Here is an 18,074-nt window from a genome sequence, read left to right on the forward strand (position 1 = left end):
GAAATTTTAATTTGTGCTACACATTTTTTAACAAATCACAAAAACAGGAACATTTAAAAATACATATATACTCCTCTATTTCCAGAATGTTTACGTTTGATGACAGCTGTTCTTAGATAGCAAAATATTTTTTCTTTTTTCAAAATAGGAAAAAAATATCTTCTAATAGCTTTGTCATTTAGCAGATAGAAAGAGCAGCATACAATCATTACGCATCTTTTTTGTTTCATTTTTCTAATGTGCAACAACAATCACTGAATCTTGCGCAAATTGTGCCTGATTGCCAGCAAAAATGAGGCCTGTATGAAGGACATTTGGACAAGCTAAAGGCAGAGTGAGAATGAGAGAAAGTGAAAAGAACAGAGAAGGGAGAGAAAGTGCTGAAGAATATCTAATTAAGGCAGTGTCTGTGACAGGAATTGCCAACAGCTTGATGCCTCAGACTGCAAAGATGGAGAAAAGACTGCCAGCTGAAGAAAGGGAGAGAGGTAGATAGGGGGAATGAGAGAAAGGGAGAAATAAAAAGAGAAAGAAAGAATGAAGAGCCAAGAACAGAGGAAAAAGATGTTGAAAGTAGCATAAAGAAAGGATGAATAAAGACAAAAGAAACCGAGTGAGATTTGTGTGGTCATGTGTTGGTCCCGCCCTTCCCCTGATAAAACTGACAGAAGTCTACTAACGCAACATCGTCATCATCATCATCACCATTGTAGTGTAGCAGATCATGTACTGTTAAAGAAGCGCTGTGTTAACATTCTAAAAAGGTAAAGCTGTCTAAAGGTTAAAATAAAATGACAAAAAATGTAGAAACATTTAAGGCTTTAAGGATTATTACAATAATGCTTTTCTGAGCTAAGACAAACAAAACTGTACACACAGGCTGTTCCATCTCTCCTTTTACTACTACTGAAACAAGAACGAAAACAACAATCAGTTTGTCTACATTAGGTTAGCTCCACTTCAATCAACTCCCACTAGTCGCCCCGTTTTCTTCCCTCGCTGCAACCTCCTCTCCCCCTTCACCAAGGATATCTTTAATCTGAGGGGCTTCACACTGACAAACCAAACCGAGCTGAGCTGAAGTGAGAACTGGAAACTGCTGGTTTGGATTTTGTTATTCCTGGATTTCTCTCCTGATTTTCTCCAATCTCTTCTCCAAACACAATGCCCTTCTCTCTCTTGTTCTTTAAAGAGAAGGCAAGAAAAAGATTCTGGTCTTGGCCTTAAGGCAAACACCTTTCCTTTTTTTGCTAAGATATACAACAACCTGTCTGCTGTCTTCTGTCTCTCTACTCCGTTCTATTCAGCTGTTAAGGACTGCATAATAATGTGTTCAATCACCTCCTAAATACTCTCCCTTCTCCCAAGCCCCATCAACCTTGCATGAGGCTATTCAACCAAGTCCTTCCTACTCTTCTGTCCAGAACTGTGCGAAGCTGCACAATAGCTCTGATCACCACCGTTTTATCTGTAGAAGTATAACGTTTCACCTCTCTGAACACACCTTCCCCACTTTTAATTCAGGCAGTGACTCAAATAAGAGGTGCAGGACAGGCGATTTCTTTGGCCAACAAGTGATAGTAACTGATGCATTTGATTCAACAAATAGAGGAAGGGAGGAGAGGTTGTATTCAAGAAATATCCTCCACCATTCACAGAGATTAAGTAGCTCTGAAGGGACCAGAGTGTGTAAAATGCTCTATTAAGCTCAATGTTCTTACCTGTTTGTGTTGTCTGTGAATGACAGATAACATTAAAAAGACAGCTGCAAAATCCTGAAAGATTTACTTTTTGCTTTTCAATGCAGAGTGTATTTGAACATTTTAATCTATTTTTGACCAAACATGATATTTCTATTAAAATTCCCTTCTGTTTGAGACAGGCTGCCTAGACTGTTTTTGGCCATGTCGGCTGCAGCCATATCAAATCTGTATAGAAGGCGAAGCAGTTAGGGGTTGATAAGGAGGCTGTCCTTTAGGCACCTGGTCAGGGGCCCTGGGTTTTACTTCCTAGGGTCGTGGGTTTGTGATGTCATGGCAACGATGACAGGCTGCTGGGCGGGTGTGACTTGAGGCTGAGCAGAGTCAGTCCCCTCCTCATCCTCCATCTTAGACCTCTTGGCCTGGGGCTCACCTGGCTGCTCAGCGAGGCTTTCAGCTCCTGCACTGGACTGTCTGCTCACCAGCACTGGAGGGGAGCTGGAGGCCTGGGCAGCCAGGATCTGGAGAGGACTGCTGAGGCCTGGAAAGGAAACAAGGAGGGAAAAAGGAAGGATAAGTCATATTGAATCAATGTAAAATCAACTGGAGCATCAAAAACACCTTAGTATGTAACCTATGTAAACAAGCACAATTGCATGCAACCCCAGTATGATGGTGGGGATGGTGGGATGTAAACTTTAGCCCCATCTTTATTGACACAATCTGTAATCAATCTACAGTCATCAATATGATTGGGGCAGTGTGTGTGGCAGTGATTGCAAAGTAACAATTACCATAGGCATTAGCAAGGCCGGTTGCTGTGGCAACAGCAGCAGTGGTGTGTTTGCCATTCTGGGTAACAGGACGAACGGGAAGTTGATGTAAACCCAGGGCCAGGCTCCGCCCCTCCACACCCTGTCCTGCACCGTCCACTGTCTGGATCACTCGCTCCCGGTTCTGCTGGACCTCTGATGGAAATGCACACATACATACAATCCAAACATGTAAACACAGAACTTCTCACATGCTTATGCAAGTGCACACACATTGTACTATCCCCTCCCCAATATAGACAGACATACAATAATACAGATCAGAAAAACTGGACTACAATTAATCAAGTGATCCAAGTGATCAATTAATGCGCAAGATAACTATGTGATGATTCAGTGTCACCACTACTGTCATACTAAACTGACAAACGTGGAGATGTTTCATTGTATAAATATCAGAGAAACAGCAAGGTGACGGCATTAGCAGGTACATTCAAAATTAACTGAATGAATTTGATATGAATGTAGCGAAACTTTGTCCTCCTCATCTGTTACTGTTGATGAGGAGGATATTGACATTGTTGATATTGTTATTAAGTTGAAAACTGGACTAACTAATGTAATAATGTTAGAATCATGTAATAATTTACCATGTAATACAGAAAAAGCACTCCTAAAAGGCATTCCAGCGGCTATACCTCTGAGCTCACTGTTGCCCTCTGCTCCTCCCTGCTGCCCCGGCGTGGTAGTGCAAGCAGAGGAGGCGCTGTACCCATTCGGAGGGTTGGAAGGCGGAGGGGCGCTGGTCACCACCCGCAGCATGGTGATAGAGGACTGTGGGGGGTTCTGGAGCACATGGAGGGGCTGGACTTGGCCTCCGCCACCAGGAACAAAGGCGAGGGCTTTCCCCAGGCCTGGGGGCAGGGCCGTCGGGTGGGGGGGCGCTGCCATGATAACAGGCTGAGCACTGACCGGAGAACCTGGCCAGAGAGACACATACAAACAACAATTTCACCTCTTTGATAATACATATGAAGGCCTTTCGCGTGTATTTTTGTGTGTGATTCGTGTGTATTTATGCGTGCCTGCATGCATGCTCACCTGGGGCACTCTGAGAGTACCTATACTCGGGTACAGATGCCAGTTTGTTAGCGAGCTGCTCATGGTGGTCGTGGGGGATAGGAGAGCCCTCTCTGCTCAGACACTCGGGGGTCTGCAGCCCACTGGAGGGAGGAGAGAGGAGGCCCTGGTGGGTGGGGGACGCTGGGGCACTCCTGGAAAAGAGGGGGTGAAGGGAAAGAGATGGAGGCAGAGGGAGAGAGAAAGACCAATGGAAAGAGTGAGCTCTTCAGTGGATATTATATCTAAGACAAAACTTTGACAACATAACATACTTGTACACAGAATCTACAAACTTAACATACAAAACAGCTATTATCATACCAGGAGACAGCTAGTAACATGTAGAACCCCTCCACTGCCAGTACCTCCTGCTGAGTATAATAATCTAGAAATCAGACTTACTTTGTTCTATCCAATAAAATGAAAGCCAGGAGGAGAAGCAGAGAGAAGGGAAAGGGGTTAAGTGAGTCAAAACAGCAGAAACACTGCGTGTATCAGCAGTGACATGCTGAAGCTCCTACCTGGAAGAGAGGGGTCCGAAGGGCGTCCTGAAGCAAGCCACCCCTCTTTGCCGTCTTTTCCTGAAGGCCTGCTCCACCAGCTTGCTCTCAGAGGCGGAGTCCACACGCCAAAAACTCCCTTTCCCAGGCTCATCCTGAGAGCGGGCCACTTTCAGAAAGTAGCGGTTCAGAGACAGGTTGTGTCTGATTGAGTTCTGGACAGACAGAGGGAGGCAAAGTGAATCACTGTCATCATCATATCATTGTATTCTGGGCACGAATAAATACGTCATAATTTTAATCAAGATACCCACACATGCCTGCCTGGAGGAGCCTTACCTGCCAACCCTTGTCTGCAGTGCGGTAGTAGGGGTAGTGTTTGGTGATGTGCGAGTAGATGCCACTGAGAGTCAGCTGTCTGTCCGGGGCTGAAGAGATGGCCTGGACTATCAACTGGGCATAGGAATAAGGAGGCTTGGACTCGTCCTGGACAAACGAGACACCAGCGTTTACACACACACACACATACAAATGCAAACACACATGCACACGTGCCCAAGCACATACAACGAACTTGTTTGAAAACTGAAAATTAAGTAGCAATTTGTGTTCTCGGGGGAATCAGTTAACTTTTGATGTTACAGGGTCTTCACCTTGGGGCTGTCGCCGCCGCCAGCCGACTCCCCTCGCTGCTCAGCTCCCCCACCCCGCTGCTCGGCGATGCCTCGTCTCTGCTCAGAAACAGCCTTGGCAGCATACTCAGCTGCTAACTGCAGGTCAGAGGTCACATTGCGTCCATAGCGATACCCCGATGACCCTGCCCCTCGTGGACTGGCCGGACAGGAGTTGGGAACACTGGAGAGGTTGAGAAGAGAGTCTGTATTAACCACTAATGACCACTTCTGGAAGCACTACAGTTGTCAGTGTCAAAATAACCGAAGCAAGAAGTTGAATTTTATCCCCCTCTGAATGAATGAGCCATCAATAACAATACAGGTCATAGCTTGAACTGCCGATGCACAGCTCCATAATATCATTTAGCAGCTTAATTTTACTTGAAAATCAAAACAATGTTACCTCTACCAATTCCCACTGGGGAAATGGTTCTTAAAAATACAATCTAGCATTATTTTTGAATTATTTAGAATCTAGAATTTATTTGACAATCTTAATTTGGGGTATTTAAACATATGTTCTTGGAGAGTTTGAATTGCCAGTTGAAAATTTGTTTTTTCAAACTTTGTCAACCCATGAACCATCAAAATACAGGTCTGTTTTATTACAGTGTTTACATGCATGACAAGTGTAATCAAGACTTTTACAGACTCTAAATGCATAAAAAACCCATTCTAAGCTGTCACTAACTGTCAGTCCAAGTATCACCACCAAAACTTGTTTTCAATCACAAATAAATCACTACACAAACAAACCCAGAAATTGTAAAAAAGTAAAGCTAGTACTGCAATTATGGAGAAAAAAATCAACATTACATGATTGTAATTGGGCACATATTAATCCACCTACTACTACAAGAAGGCCTAATGAGGGTAGAGAAAATCTCTTGGGACACCATGAGACAGTCACAACTGCTGACATAATGGAGCAAGTATAGGCTTTTCCAGGGTTTCCCTACGTTCCTCCACAATTCCCATTCCACAATTTAATTTCAATATTAAATGGACAAATAAATATTCCAAAAATTGTCAGAATCCATGCTGAAAACACATGACTATGTATTCTTCATTTTCAGGAAATCTTTTTCATTAGGACTGCAAAAAATGAAGTGATAAAATCCAAATTAATTCCCAGCCGTTTACCTTTCTGATGCTATATTTTATTTCAATCTGACAAATCCCATGCACTTAAAAAACTTTGTGTAAAAATGATATTTTGAATATAACCACTAGTTTAGTTTGGAAAGATGACTATAGCTCAGGTCACTAGAGCTTTATGTATATAAAGCGATCACAAAACACACACAAGCGCGCACACACACAGTGTACAAAAACACCCAAAGTAGGTTAATTATTAACTAGGTTTTATCTGTTGCTGTTGAGTGAGAACACAGGGAAAATCCAGTAACTTATTATACAACACACACCTGCTTCTGTTAGTAAAATAAACACTGGTTTCTGGGAGAGTCAGTGTGTGAGTGTTTTGATTTGCCTTTGGCAGCAGAGAACTGTAGTTACAAGAGTGTGAGAGTGAGAGAGAGAAAGAAAGAGAAAGACAGAGAGAGAGAGAGAGAGCGCGTGAGAGAGAAAGAAGAAAGAAAGAGAATGTGTGTGTATGTCTTGGCTGGGGAAGCTAGGCTGCAGGCTCCATTTTGCAAGTGGTAGAAGCAGAGTAGAAGAATGGAGGAGAGTTCAGACAAACAGAGATGGATAGGGAGGTCTTATCCTTAAGAGGGGCATTCAAAGTGTTAAAAACTTTGAATGAGTGGCTCAACACACACAAACATCAACACAAGTAATGTCTGCCTCCATGAGGGAGCTAGGGTTGTCTCCGTTTCCTCTGTCACTCCCTTTGACCCCCTACACTTCACGCACGTGGGCCAGAAGTATGAATGTGAATGCTGGTAGGGAGAGAAAAATGCTAGGGGGAAAGCGTTGTTTACATGCACTAAGTTGTCTAACAAGTCAAGTGACTCTCAGCACTATGTGAAGAGACACTGTTGCCGCTTTAAGTGTGAGCATGTTTACATAATACTCCTCCCTTGTATGTATGTGGGTACTGCTAAAGAAGGAGCCACAACAATCTGCCCGAAAAAGGCCACAGGGAAAGTGGCGGAGAGATGTATGAGTGTCTAACTTTATGTGTGAGTGTGTGTCCACGTGTGAGAGAACAGGGGTTGAGGGATGAGTGGGAGGGGTAGGGGTAGGGGACTCTGAAAAGGAAACCACGAATGGACGGAAAAACGGCCTACAGGCAAAACAATCTGCCTGATAGCCAATCACATGCCTGGAAGCTGCAGCCATTCCATATAAGGCATGTATACACAAGCTCGCATTGGTGGGTATGCATGGTGCAAAAACAAACACAGACCACCAGAGGGCACACACACCAACACATTTGGCAGTCACACACACTGTACAGTTATGGAGCAGTGATTTTCAACCATGTGCCATCGGGACCAAAGAGTCTGCAGGTTTTCATTCTAACCAGACACTGTAGCAGCTGATTGCACTGATAAGAACGCCTTTAACCAGTAACTAATTAGTGAAATGAGCTGCTGTAGTGTTTGGTTGGAATGAAAACCTGCAGACTCTTGGGTGACGATGGCACATGATTTAAAACCACTGATATAAATCATCACATCTGTGGAAGTACACACAGACGACAACACAAATATGTACACACACGTGCACAGACCCAAGACAAGGTAAGACGGTTAAACACGCAAAGAAACAATTAAGAGGTATTAAGTGCTGTTACATAATTCTGTATCTAGTCTTTAAAAGTATTTGTGTTGCCTCTATTGATCAGTTAACAAAAGTTCTTATAGTGGAGTCTCAGCCATTTCTCTCTTGTTTTTGTGGTTATGTCCCTGCCTCAGTGATACCTGTTTTGACACACAAGTTACCTCCTGCCTTGCCAACAAAAAAGGACAAGCATTGACATGGCAGTGCAGTCTAAAATACTAATGCTAGCCCCCGACTGACAAAGACAAAACTAGGTCAATAAACAACATTTTATTCATGGAGCAGGCCTATGTACAGCTAATACTGCACAATTAATATTATTTACGGTCTTGACCTCACAGCTGGAGACTGAACATACACTAAGAATAGCAACATCTACCTACCAGCTTGGACTAGCACAGGTAAAAGGTTGTTACAATGAATCTGAATCAAACTGAAGAGCTGTTATCGTTATGAAGTTGCCTCCATATGCTTTAAATGTTAAAACATTTACTATTTCTGCTCAATCTGGAGATAGGTGCCTATGCATATGCGATGTGTGTATGTGAAGTATTGTGTTTGCATGCATCCATGTGCACCTGTGGGTGCTCATATCTACATGTGTGTGTGTCTGTGTGTCCATCCTTACCTGATGGTGCCTGTGGGTGAGGGCAGCGGGGAGCCGAAGGCCCTGATGTGCTCTTCATGCTGTTGCATTGTGGGAATGCTGATTTTGAGGGGCGAGATGTGGGGCAGAAGCGGGCGAGGGGGAGGAGAGGGATGCTCCTTCTCTCTCTGCTCCTCACCCTCCAGGAGCGACAGAAACTGGATCTTTATAACCGTGCTGGGAAAACGAAACACACACCTAGAGGGAAGAACAGCAGGAGGGAGAGATGGCAGAGGCAGCAAGAGAGAGGGCAAGAGAAAGATGGGAGAAAATGGGAGTCAGCAGAGGAATGGGGACAATAAGGGAAAGAGATAGAACCCAAGACAACAGAGTCAGAGGAGAAAGAGATGTGATGCACAGACAGACAGTGGAGAGGAGAGAGGGGAAGCAGGGAGAAGATGAGAGATAGATGAGGGAGAGATGTTAGCCATACGTGTTTGGTAGCATGCAGTGTTTTCATGAATAACAAACGAGCTTCATTTCAAAAAGAGATATAACCATTTTGAAAAAAAAAAACCATCTTCTCTTACAAAATGACTGACAGCAAAAAAATGAAAACAGATTATAGTACTTTTTAAAGCACAGTGGGTAACACAAGTCCTTGGGGGGCACAATGATGACACTTGACTTTCCCACACTGATCCTCTAAAATTAAAAATATTAAATGATTAACTTCAAGTAATGACATTTTCCTCTGGTTGGAATACATAGGGATTTATAAATAAACTCTTGCAATATAACTTTAATAACTATAATTTTCTATAGTCAACACCTTTTGTGGACAGAAAAATAGACTGGTCTATATTTAACAGCTCACTGGCTAGATAGCAGTTCCTCCTCTCTCCTGCTTCTAGCAGGCCTGGACTATCAAAACAATAAAAGCTTGGATCAGGTCAGGACCAAGATAATACAAGCCCAAACAAAACCCTTGAATAGAATTATATGTGTGAGGGATTGAGCAAACATTGCACAATGGAGGAGTAAAGACTAATCTAATTCCAAAAAGTTTTCATTTCTCCCAGCAAGCATGGCTCAAGCATCCGCCCTGCTGAAGTGTCCTTGAGCAAGACACTGAATCCCTACCAGCCCCAGGGCTGCTGTTCTATAGCGGACCTCGAACTCTGACCTCCCTGTGGAGTAGGGCAAATGAAAACACTCTCGGCAGTCTGAGACAGTTACACTGGTGTATCACAGAATCTCAAATGCATATTGAAAACATTTGCTTCCAATGCTTTAAAATTCAGGGGGGTAATTTGAAAAGATCAATGTAAAACTGGACTCTTCCTTCTATTTTCCCTGTCAGTTGTCTGCTGCAAATGTAAACAATGCTGTTGCCAATCCAATGCTGGATCCATGAACAGACTTCTCACCCCAAAAAGTCCTTCAAATTCTACTCCTTGCAGCGCAAGATCTGAGACTATGGTGATAGTATGTAAGCTTGGTATTTGAGTATGGTTGCAGTGCCAGATGTATCATCACACAACCTTCCCAAAACCAAATCAAAAACTGTCATCCGCATTACCCATTCGCCACAAATGCTGCAACTGTGCATTGTGAACAGGAATGACCAGGGCCAGAACAGCACAGGCGAACCTGACTGTGAACATGGCTTTTATGTCTTGTGTTTACTCCATGTGCGCCTGGTATGAGGATGTCAGCCTATACTTCCTGATCAAAACCTGACACACCCCCAAACAGTCTTGACAGCCAATCAGAGGACACAAGAGCACGGCGCCACCCACCCACCCCCCACTATATGCACACGCGCGCGCGCACACACACACACGCACATACAGTCTCTAGGCTCATGCAGTAAGATTCCAGTTTGTCTGATAGTTAATGAAATCAAACAAACACAAAACATTAAAACTAGACAATGGTGCTGTAACATTTCGACACTGTATTTAAAGAGTAAAAACAAAATCCCACTCCCGATGATAAATAAGGTGCATTTCAAGTTTTCATACTAACCTACTACACCTCTATACACAGGACTAGTGAGATGAGCTGTCAAGAGTGCGTTTGTTTACATTTACTGTTTACGTGACGGCGACACGTTGACCAACAGGCCCCTTCTCACTACCATACTTTCAGTAAGATATTATATTATTAGTGTTAAGATATTATAACATATATTGACTAACCACAAGACACATAATTACATAAAAATAATTCCGTGTTTTGCAATTTTAGGTAGCCAAATCTAACTTATAGTAGTAACTAACTAACTGTTACATGTCTCCTTGCGAAATGTCAAGCTGGCCAACGGCTCTTTTTCCAAGTTTGCTAACTAGCTCTTTGGCTATGCGTGTTAGCAGGCCAAATGCAGCTAGCTATTTAGCTACTTCACTAGTTGACAAAGTGGGGTCCGGGGACCAGTGGGTGTCCTTGAGGGGGTTCCAGAGGGGCCACATAAAATGAGGAATAGTTTAATTTCACTTTTATTTCATTTGAAGACAGGTCAGTGTATTATGTTACAGGAATGGCTTCTGATTAGAGGCTTACTGTCCCCACCTAGAAGACTACAGTAACGTTACAGTTGTCCGATTCTGTACCAAATCACATCTAACAACAATTATCCTGTCAGATGGGGCTCCCTGGGACGAACTCTTTTTAAATGTCGGTCCGTGGCCTTTTGCCTGTCTATCTATGGAGCCTTGACATGGAGAAAAAAAAGTTTGGGAACCCCCGAGCTAACTCGCCTGCAACTACCTGGCTCTGTAGTGAGCCACTAGGTTACCATAATTAGCTTGTTGGTAGCGACCATGCTAGCTGACAGGACTCACTCTCGGGGCAGCAGCAGCGGCGGCGCTCCTCTCCGCTGAAACACCCCGTCCACGAACACGCCGTTCTTGCCCAGACACCGGAGAGAGAAACCACTCGACTCGTCATAGGTGATTTGCAGGTGCCGTCGCGAAATGAAGCTCGAATGGCCCATGTTGATGTCCACGGACCCGTGAGAGGAGTTCCGGCCTATGGTGACTGTCCTCTGGCGCATGAGAAACTCAAAGTCCCGGCCCTCGAGCCTGGCCAAGGCCTGCGGATGGGACGCTAGACGCACGGGAAGGATCCCGGCGTCCCGGCCATCCATAATCGGGGGGCCTGAGAGGGCGAGGGCGGGCTGATAGGCGTGCGAGGTCACCGCAACGCGCACGGGACTGCATGGTGCCGATTGTAAAGCTAGGAGGGCACGAGCTCCGGTGTCGTCCCGGTAGTCTGCCATCTTCTTTCGGAGGGTCAACACACACACACTTCTCGCACACACACACTTCTCGCACACACAGAGTTGCAACGTGAGAGTTTTTCGGCCAGGGCACTTGCTCGCTCCGTGGCTGTCGGAACAACATGGACTCCCGGTAAGTGACAGGATCCGGGATGGACTTTCTTTGGGAACGGGACTTTTGCTGCCTTCAGGTGCGTCTCGTAAACTGCTGCTTCCGAAATAGGAAGTCGTAAATCGGAGTCGTCGCGCATTCAATTGTTTTTTGTCGGAAATAATAAAAACTTGGACACAATAACACAATTATTTTTCTGGCTGATGTTTCACTTGCCCGTGTCAGGCATGTAATTGATGCCTGAATTCAGTAAAACAAACATTTGTGATGCTAAAAATGTTAAGCAAAGTGTGAAAATAGAGACATGCAGCAATACTGGTTATTTACATGGGGCTCCAAGCAATAACATATGGTGATGAATCAGGCCTATATCATTGTTACTATAAATTACTGACATGCTGGCTTACATGCTCTCCGCCCCCTGAACGTCACATCTCGGCAACTCTACAATTCCGACCTTCCCAGTCTTGTTCAGCACTTTGAGTTGTTCATGTGCGCTCGGCTATAATGTTCCTGTAGGCTAATATTCAAATGGAGACTTATGATTTCTATGGCATTCGTACAGAAACTGATTTTTTTTTGTGGGATTACTATCACTTTTTTTCTTCCTGGATAGTGGATAGCGCATCAGAAGGAGCTTTCTAAATCTCCTAATGGCGCGTACCTTATGAAAACAGGCAGGGCTGTGAATTTAAAAAAAGAAAATGGAACAGGATGGCAGTAATCTGAAAAATGCGAAATTGATAACTGCAATTAGTTACAGTTACTAAAAACACATCCATAAGATTATGCCTACCTATTGTATTTATAAAAAAAAAAAATAGTTTAACCCCACATCATATAAATTGTAAGCAAAGTAATCAAAAATAAGAAAAAGTAATCCATTTTACAGCACTGGATTGGTGTAATTACCGACTGCATCACTGATTTAAATTTTAAACAGGTAGTAATCGACAACCTGAATGACTGCATTTTCCAAATCCCAACATATCCCAATACATATGGTGTCTATTGTATAGATACGGGTTGCCCACCTCAGATTTTTTTTTTTTTTTTTATCTCTATGGCCTCTCTCTGTTTATAAACATGGAAAGAACAAGCTGGTGGGAAAACTCGGATAACGGATCAACAATAAGGAACAGGAGCATAGACGATAAAGGGACATCACTGAAAAACACACCGTCCGCATGAGGGCGGTGTTGGCATATAAAATACAAAGGGACAGAAGCGACATTACGTTTAACCCCCCCCCGCCCGCCCGCCACACACACACACACACACACACACACACACACACACACACACACACACACACACACACACACACACACACTATTACACTCCAAAGAGCAATGCTAATAACAAAGTCATTAGTAGAAGTAGATAGTATTAGTAGAAGTAGATAGTAGGCTGCTTATCATATTTCCACGAACTCTTCTGATTGATATCACTGAAATATCTGAATCTGAATTTCTGAAATATCAAAAGTGAATTGTTTTCTGGCATGTTTAACCTTTTCACTCGTTCATGCGTCCCATGGAAGTCTCAGAGGAGCAGGAATCAGACTAGAGATTTAAATCCCAACTGATATGAGTACAAATCTTGATCAATATATAATACCCCAAACTGACCACGTTTTTTGAATATTTGATTTCCATGGGAAATAAAGTTCACTCACATTTTTAACAAATCTTCATACTTGAGTTTAACCTTATTGAAGGTATGAGGGCGCAGTTTCCACATATGTATCAGTAATTGTCTAGACCACTTTTGAATGTTTTTGGGGAAAAAAGTTTTATTTTTATTATTAGTTTAACACACACACACACACACACAAAATAGGCTAACCCTGTCTGAAACATTTGAAATATTTTTGTGACTTTATGAGAAATATTTCACATAAAGTCACAAATGATTTGATAATTCAAAGTATTATTTATGGATTAATTATAACATATAAATATCTTTGGCCCAGTGCTTTTTTATAAACATTTTCATAGTAATTTGTTGCACCTACAAACCTACTCTCTAGGTTATGTATCAATCACTCAGTTTAGGATGAATACAAGTTTTTACAACAAGAGGAACAAAGAACAGAGGTGAGCAACTGATAGACAGAGGTACACGGTACCGTAATAATAAGTAATAAATGAAATGGTGTTTTGTTTGTTTCAGTTATTTTTTATTTGTATTCACTCATATATACAAGTAATTCTAATTATTATCCATAATATCCATTATTTTTTCATCATATGCATTATATTTTCACAACTCAGCTGAACAGTATATTGTGGTAAAAATCAGTACACAGATGTACAGTGTGTGTGTGTGTGTGCATGCATGCATCTGTATCCCCGGCCGATGCCAGTGTTTCTCTTGTTGGTTTCCTAGCTTGAGGGGTCAGAACGTGGCACCAGCTTCAGTTTGATTGGTCGTTTTGGCATTAGCAGTCCCTGGATGTCCATCTCCAAGGGAACCTGGCAGGTAGCAATGGTATCAAAGAGTGGATAGCCATTAGAGATGCATTATTTGACATTTTAGTGTATACTGTATGTGCTAAAGTTGTATTGTAAGTGCTGTGTCAGGAAGTGATCTTTGGACTGACAAACAGACGGTTATAACTGCTGATACCTTTGACATTATGTAATCTTTGCTATCATTGTCCAACTAGCAATGAATAATCTTGGACCAGAGTACTCACACACCAATAATAAAGCAATAATAAGCAGTGGAAGGATGGACATTTGTGGTCTCACCTCTGTCTCCTTAGACACAGAGAAGCTGAAGCTCTGCAGGATCTCCACCAAGGCCAGTTTCATCATCACTAGAGCAAATCGCATTCCAATACAGTTCCTGGGCCCTGCCCCGAAAGGCATGTAGGTGTAGGGGTCGACAGTCTCCTTGTTCTCCTTGCTGAACCTGGGGGTACACACACACACAGACACACAGACACACACACACATATAAATAATAATAATAATACTACAGTACAGGCCCTCTCTGTGTGGGTTCCTTGCATGTAAACAAATCATTCACATACCTCTCAGGTTTGAACTCCTCAGGCTTGGGCCACAGATCAGGGTCCCGGTGCAGGACCCATGTGGATACCATGACAACCATATCTTTTGGAATCACTAAGCCATTGATCTCCACGGTTGCCTTGGCAACACGTTCCAGACGTGGGGCGATGGGGTACAGCCGGAGAGACTCATTGATGACGCTGTCTAGGTACTCCATCTGCATCAGAGGCTGGTACTGGACAGCAGCCTGAGCACACAGACACACACACACACACACGCACGCACACATATTCCCACACATTACTGTGACCAATTCTTGTGACTCTTATGCTTCTCAGGAGAAGCCCACCACTCACATATATTAGGATTGTGCTAAGTTAAGAGCTAACAAGAGTGGTGAAGGGATACACTGAGAGTGTAAACACAATTTTGTACAATTTTAGCACAGGTTGTACAAACTCTGGTATTGGTATACGCTGATAAATTATAATATCCTTGAACCAAATGTGAACTGACTACTGAACTGGTCCTTTTAATGTAGTAAATGCACAATTGGCAAAATTAGATGATACTTTTGAGATCCTACCCTACTTCCTATGTACCTTGTTAGGGAAGGTGGAGTCTATCTCCTCCTGCAGTCGTTTCATGATGTGAGGGTTTGTTGCCAGGTTGTAGGCCAAGAAAGTGAGAGAACTGCTGCTGGTTTCATAGCCAGCAAAGAGGAAAATCATAGCCTGAGAAAGGATCTCATGATCGCTTAAACCTTTTAAACCTGAGGGGAAGAAAGGAGACATGATTGGGAACAGCTTTGAATTGTGTGTGTGTGTGTGTGTGTGTGTGTGTGTATGCGTTTGTGCAAGACATCACCTTGATTCTGTTCCCCCTCAGTGGAGTCATTGTCTTTCTGCGAGTCAATCATCAGCTGAAGGAAATCCACCCGACTCTGAAAGTAGAGATACACAATCACTTTAGGTTACACTTCTAGATATGTTGATTTAATCCCATGTCCCGCCAACACACACACACACACACACACACACGCACACACGCACACACAGCCATACCTTTTGCTTGCTGGCTTCACGATTAGACTTGATCTTCTGCAGTGCAGCATAAAAGAAGTCCGTGACAGAGGCAGGGAAAAAGGATAACTCCATCTTCTCAAATACAGGACCCAAGAAGGGGAAGAAAGCTGAAGCATCGAAGAGGAAATAACATTTTCACTCAGGACACAGGAAAGACAGGGACAGTGCTGACTGCCATCAAACATCTCCAGTAAGTTGCCTACTAGTATAGATATTGTAGGTTTACCAATTGGGTGGAGGACAAAGTTGGAGAAGTTACTATGCTTTTACATAGATAAAAAGAATACTATACCAATAAGGAGGAAGAGAGGGTTAAAAAGGTCAAACTTCAGCATCTTCTTGATGTTAGTAACAAAGGGGTCTGAGGGGTTGTTGAGTGAGTCTATGTCTACACTGAAGGCTGTGCTGGTCACTACATCCATACTGTAGGGTCCAAAGAACCTGGAGAGCACACACACACACACACACACACACACGCACACACACACACACACACACACACACACACACACACACACACACACAGACACACACACATTATATATATCCAGCTTGAAAACATCTGCCATTGTATGTTTGTTTGGAAACTATTAATCCAGATGTTGGTAAGTGGAGTATATTGGAGTACAAAAGTGTTCTCACTCCTTCAGCTCCAGGGCCTCATCCTTGTCTGCCTTCTTTTTCATGCTGCTGACCAGGTTAGCAGAGTGGTGCTTCATTATGTCAAACATCTGAGGCACAGAGAGAGAGAGAGAGAGAGAGACAGAGAGATAAAGACAGGCTTACTGTATAAATCTGTGTGTGCTTAGCCTACTCTAGATAGAATCTGATTTCAGCTGGTGTTTATTTACAACACAGAGCCTGTTCAGTGAGTTCTATTCAGCGTGGAGCAAAGAAGACAAAAGCTAAGCGAGTAGGAGGTAGGGAAGGCAAAGAGAGGGCCACACCTCCTTCAGTCTTCCAGAGGTGAAGGAGGGAGAGAGGACGCTGCGGATCCTCCTCCACTGGTCGTCCTCAGCGATGGACACTGCATCGTACAGCGGCCCGTTCAAACGGAAGTTCTAGAGCAGAATGTATTAAGAAACATTCGGAGCGTCAGTATCCCATCCACTGCTGACAAGAGCCGTAGTTCAACTACAAAGCCGCAATGACTGATTGTTGTAGTCGTGTGGTGAGGGAGCTTACTCTGCGATTGGTGAACAAAGAGTAGCACTCCTTAATAAGGACTGTCTTTATCATGGCAGGGTCTGTGATACACAGCACTGGCTGACGGCCGTCAAAGATACTAAATATGCCAAGAATAACACACCAAGTGATCATTCAATCAGACAAGTCCATTTAGACACGACAGGTACACAAACAGTATAAATAGACATGTGCATGTCCACACAGGTAGACAGACAGGCAGTTGTTACGGTAAGACAACAATCAGGTATGCATATACACCCGGAAGATGACACACAGATGCTCAGGGAAAAAAACAAGGTAGGGCAGATGAAACTTGATGGGACTTACCCCCATGTTTTCCCATATTTCTGGAAGCACTCTGTGTCAAAGTTCATGAATCCCTAGGTATAGGAATAACACAGATTATCAGGAAAAAGTGCAGAATGGCTAGTATCACAAAATCAAAAAGCAGTTACAATGGTTAATAATACACACACACAAACACACACACACACACAAAGACAGAGGCACACAATGGATTGTGTTTCAAACCTTTCTATAAGCCAGCATGGTGCCGAAAAAAGGGACTGGTTTGGGACCAGGGATGCCTAGCTTCTGAAATATTCCATACGGCCAATATGCATACCTATGTGTAACAAACAGAAACAGAGGAGAAGAGAAGAGAAGAGAAGAGAAGAGAAGAGAAGAGAAGAGAAGAGAAGAGAAGAGAAGAGAAGAGAAGAGAAGAGAAGAGAAGAGAAGAGAAGAGAGAATATTTTCATTTTCATTAACATAACTTTATGGTATAAACACACAAACGCATGCATACATATACATACACGCACAATACAAAATTCTGGAGATGTGTTATAAAATGACTTACACAAAGATCAGTGTGATGACGGCAACCAGGAGGGTCCATGTCTCAGTAGAGAAATAGGGGAAGAAGCCCATCTCTGTAGGTTTTCTCTCTGCACACTTAAGATGCCACAATATACTATGAGAATCTTTTAAACTCTGCTGCACAATCTCTTCGAGTGAGTCACAGGTAAGTGTGTGAGAGTTGAGCCAATGACGGTAGGCAGGGTCAGATGAATGATTGGCAGAGAGTGACTGAGCAGATGTAGTTGATAGCAATCTCCATTAACTGTAATGTTGCAAGAGTTTGTACACACACACACACACACACACATACAGATGGGTGTGTGGCAGCAAGGGAGCTTGTTGCTCAGTGCTGCTTGCCTCGGATTTACGACGCAGCCCACAGAAGGGAATGATGTTTTGAAATGGAACTCAGCCCAAGA

General features: G+C 43.2%; 2 protein-coding genes across 5 annotated transcripts; both read right to left on the reverse strand.

The window, feature by feature from the left end:
- On the reverse strand, positions 1–11,551 carry foxk1 (forkhead box K1). Of its 2 annotated transcripts, none has more exons than XM_071522853.1 (9): positions 10,950–11,551; positions 8,146–8,361; positions 4,749–4,950; positions 4,435–4,581; positions 4,117–4,310; positions 3,575–3,747; positions 3,172–3,453; positions 2,495–2,668; positions 1–2,241 (listed from the first exon to the last, which is right to left on the reverse strand). In XM_071522853.1, exons 1-9 carry the CDS (start codon positions 11,384–11,386, stop codon positions 2,003–2,005), a joined length of 2,064 nt encoding a protein of 687 aa, XP_071378954.1. In that variant the 5' UTR covers positions 11,387–11,551; the 3' UTR covers positions 1–2,002. The 2 variants fall into 2 exon arrangements, with proteins under 2 accessions (XP_071378954.1, XP_071378946.1); XM_071522845.1 differs by having other exon boundaries at positions 3,124–3,453.
- A 1,769-nt stretch (positions 11,552–13,320) lies between these two features.
- On the reverse strand, positions 13,321–17,838 carry LOC139646967 (cytochrome P450 3A40-like). 3 transcript variants are annotated; one of them, XM_071522784.1, is made up of 13 exons: positions 17,654–17,838; positions 17,323–17,416; positions 17,119–17,171; positions 16,756–16,888; positions 16,551–16,664; positions 16,246–16,334; positions 15,896–16,044; positions 15,583–15,710; positions 15,386–15,461; positions 15,121–15,281; positions 14,539–14,765; positions 14,255–14,417; positions 13,321–13,975 (listed from the first exon to the last, which is right to left on the reverse strand). In XM_071522784.1, the coding sequence occupies exons 1-13, from the start codon at positions 17,722–17,724 to the stop codon at positions 13,886–13,888; spliced, it is 1,548 nt and encodes a 515-aa protein (XP_071378885.1). In that variant the 5' UTR covers positions 17,725–17,838; the 3' UTR covers positions 13,321–13,885. The 3 variants fall into 3 exon arrangements, with proteins under 3 accessions (XP_071378885.1, XP_071378893.1, XP_071378877.1); XM_071522792.1 differs by having other exon boundaries at positions 16,789–16,888; positions 17,654–17,837; XM_071522776.1 differs by having other exon boundaries at positions 13,322–13,975; positions 15,121–15,290; positions 16,789–16,888; positions 17,654–17,835.
- Between the last annotated feature and the right edge of the window lie 236 nt (positions 17,839–18,074).

This window comes from Centroberyx affinis, unplaced genomic scaffold (genome assembly GCF_046629955.1).
Source record: "Centroberyx affinis isolate AG114_WGS23_722 - 3 ecotype Tasmania unplaced genomic scaffold, CSIRO-AGI_Caff_v1 ptg000100l_1, whole genome shotgun sequence".
Taxonomy (NCBI): Eukaryota; Metazoa; Chordata; class Actinopteri; order Beryciformes; family Berycidae; genus Centroberyx; species Centroberyx affinis.

Coding starts and splice junctions, on each gene's coding strand:
- foxk1 (XM_071522845.1), bottom strand. CDS start 11,386: ATGGCAGACTACCGGGACGACACCGGAGCTCGTGCCCTCCTAGCTTTA. Junction 4,951..8,145: donor TCACCCACAGGCACCATCAG/GTAAGGATGGAC, acceptor CAACCTCTCCAG/TGTTCCCAACTCCTGTCCGG. Junction 3,748..4,116: donor TTCGGACCCCTCTCTTCCAG/GTAGGAGCTTCA, acceptor CCTCTTTTCCAG/GAGTGCCCCAGCGTCCCCCA.
- LOC139646967 (XM_071522784.1), bottom strand. CDS start 17,724: ATGGGCTTCTTCCCCTATTTCTCTACTGAGACATGGACCCTCCTGGTT. Junction 16,335..16,550: donor CCTCTGGAAGACTGAAGGAG/GTGTGGCCCTCT, acceptor TCTGTGCCTCAG/ATGTTTGACATAATGAAGCA. Junction 15,282..15,385: donor TGAGGGGGAACAGAATCAAG/GTGATGTCTTGC, acceptor CAGGTTTAAAAG/GTTTAAGCGATCATGAGATC.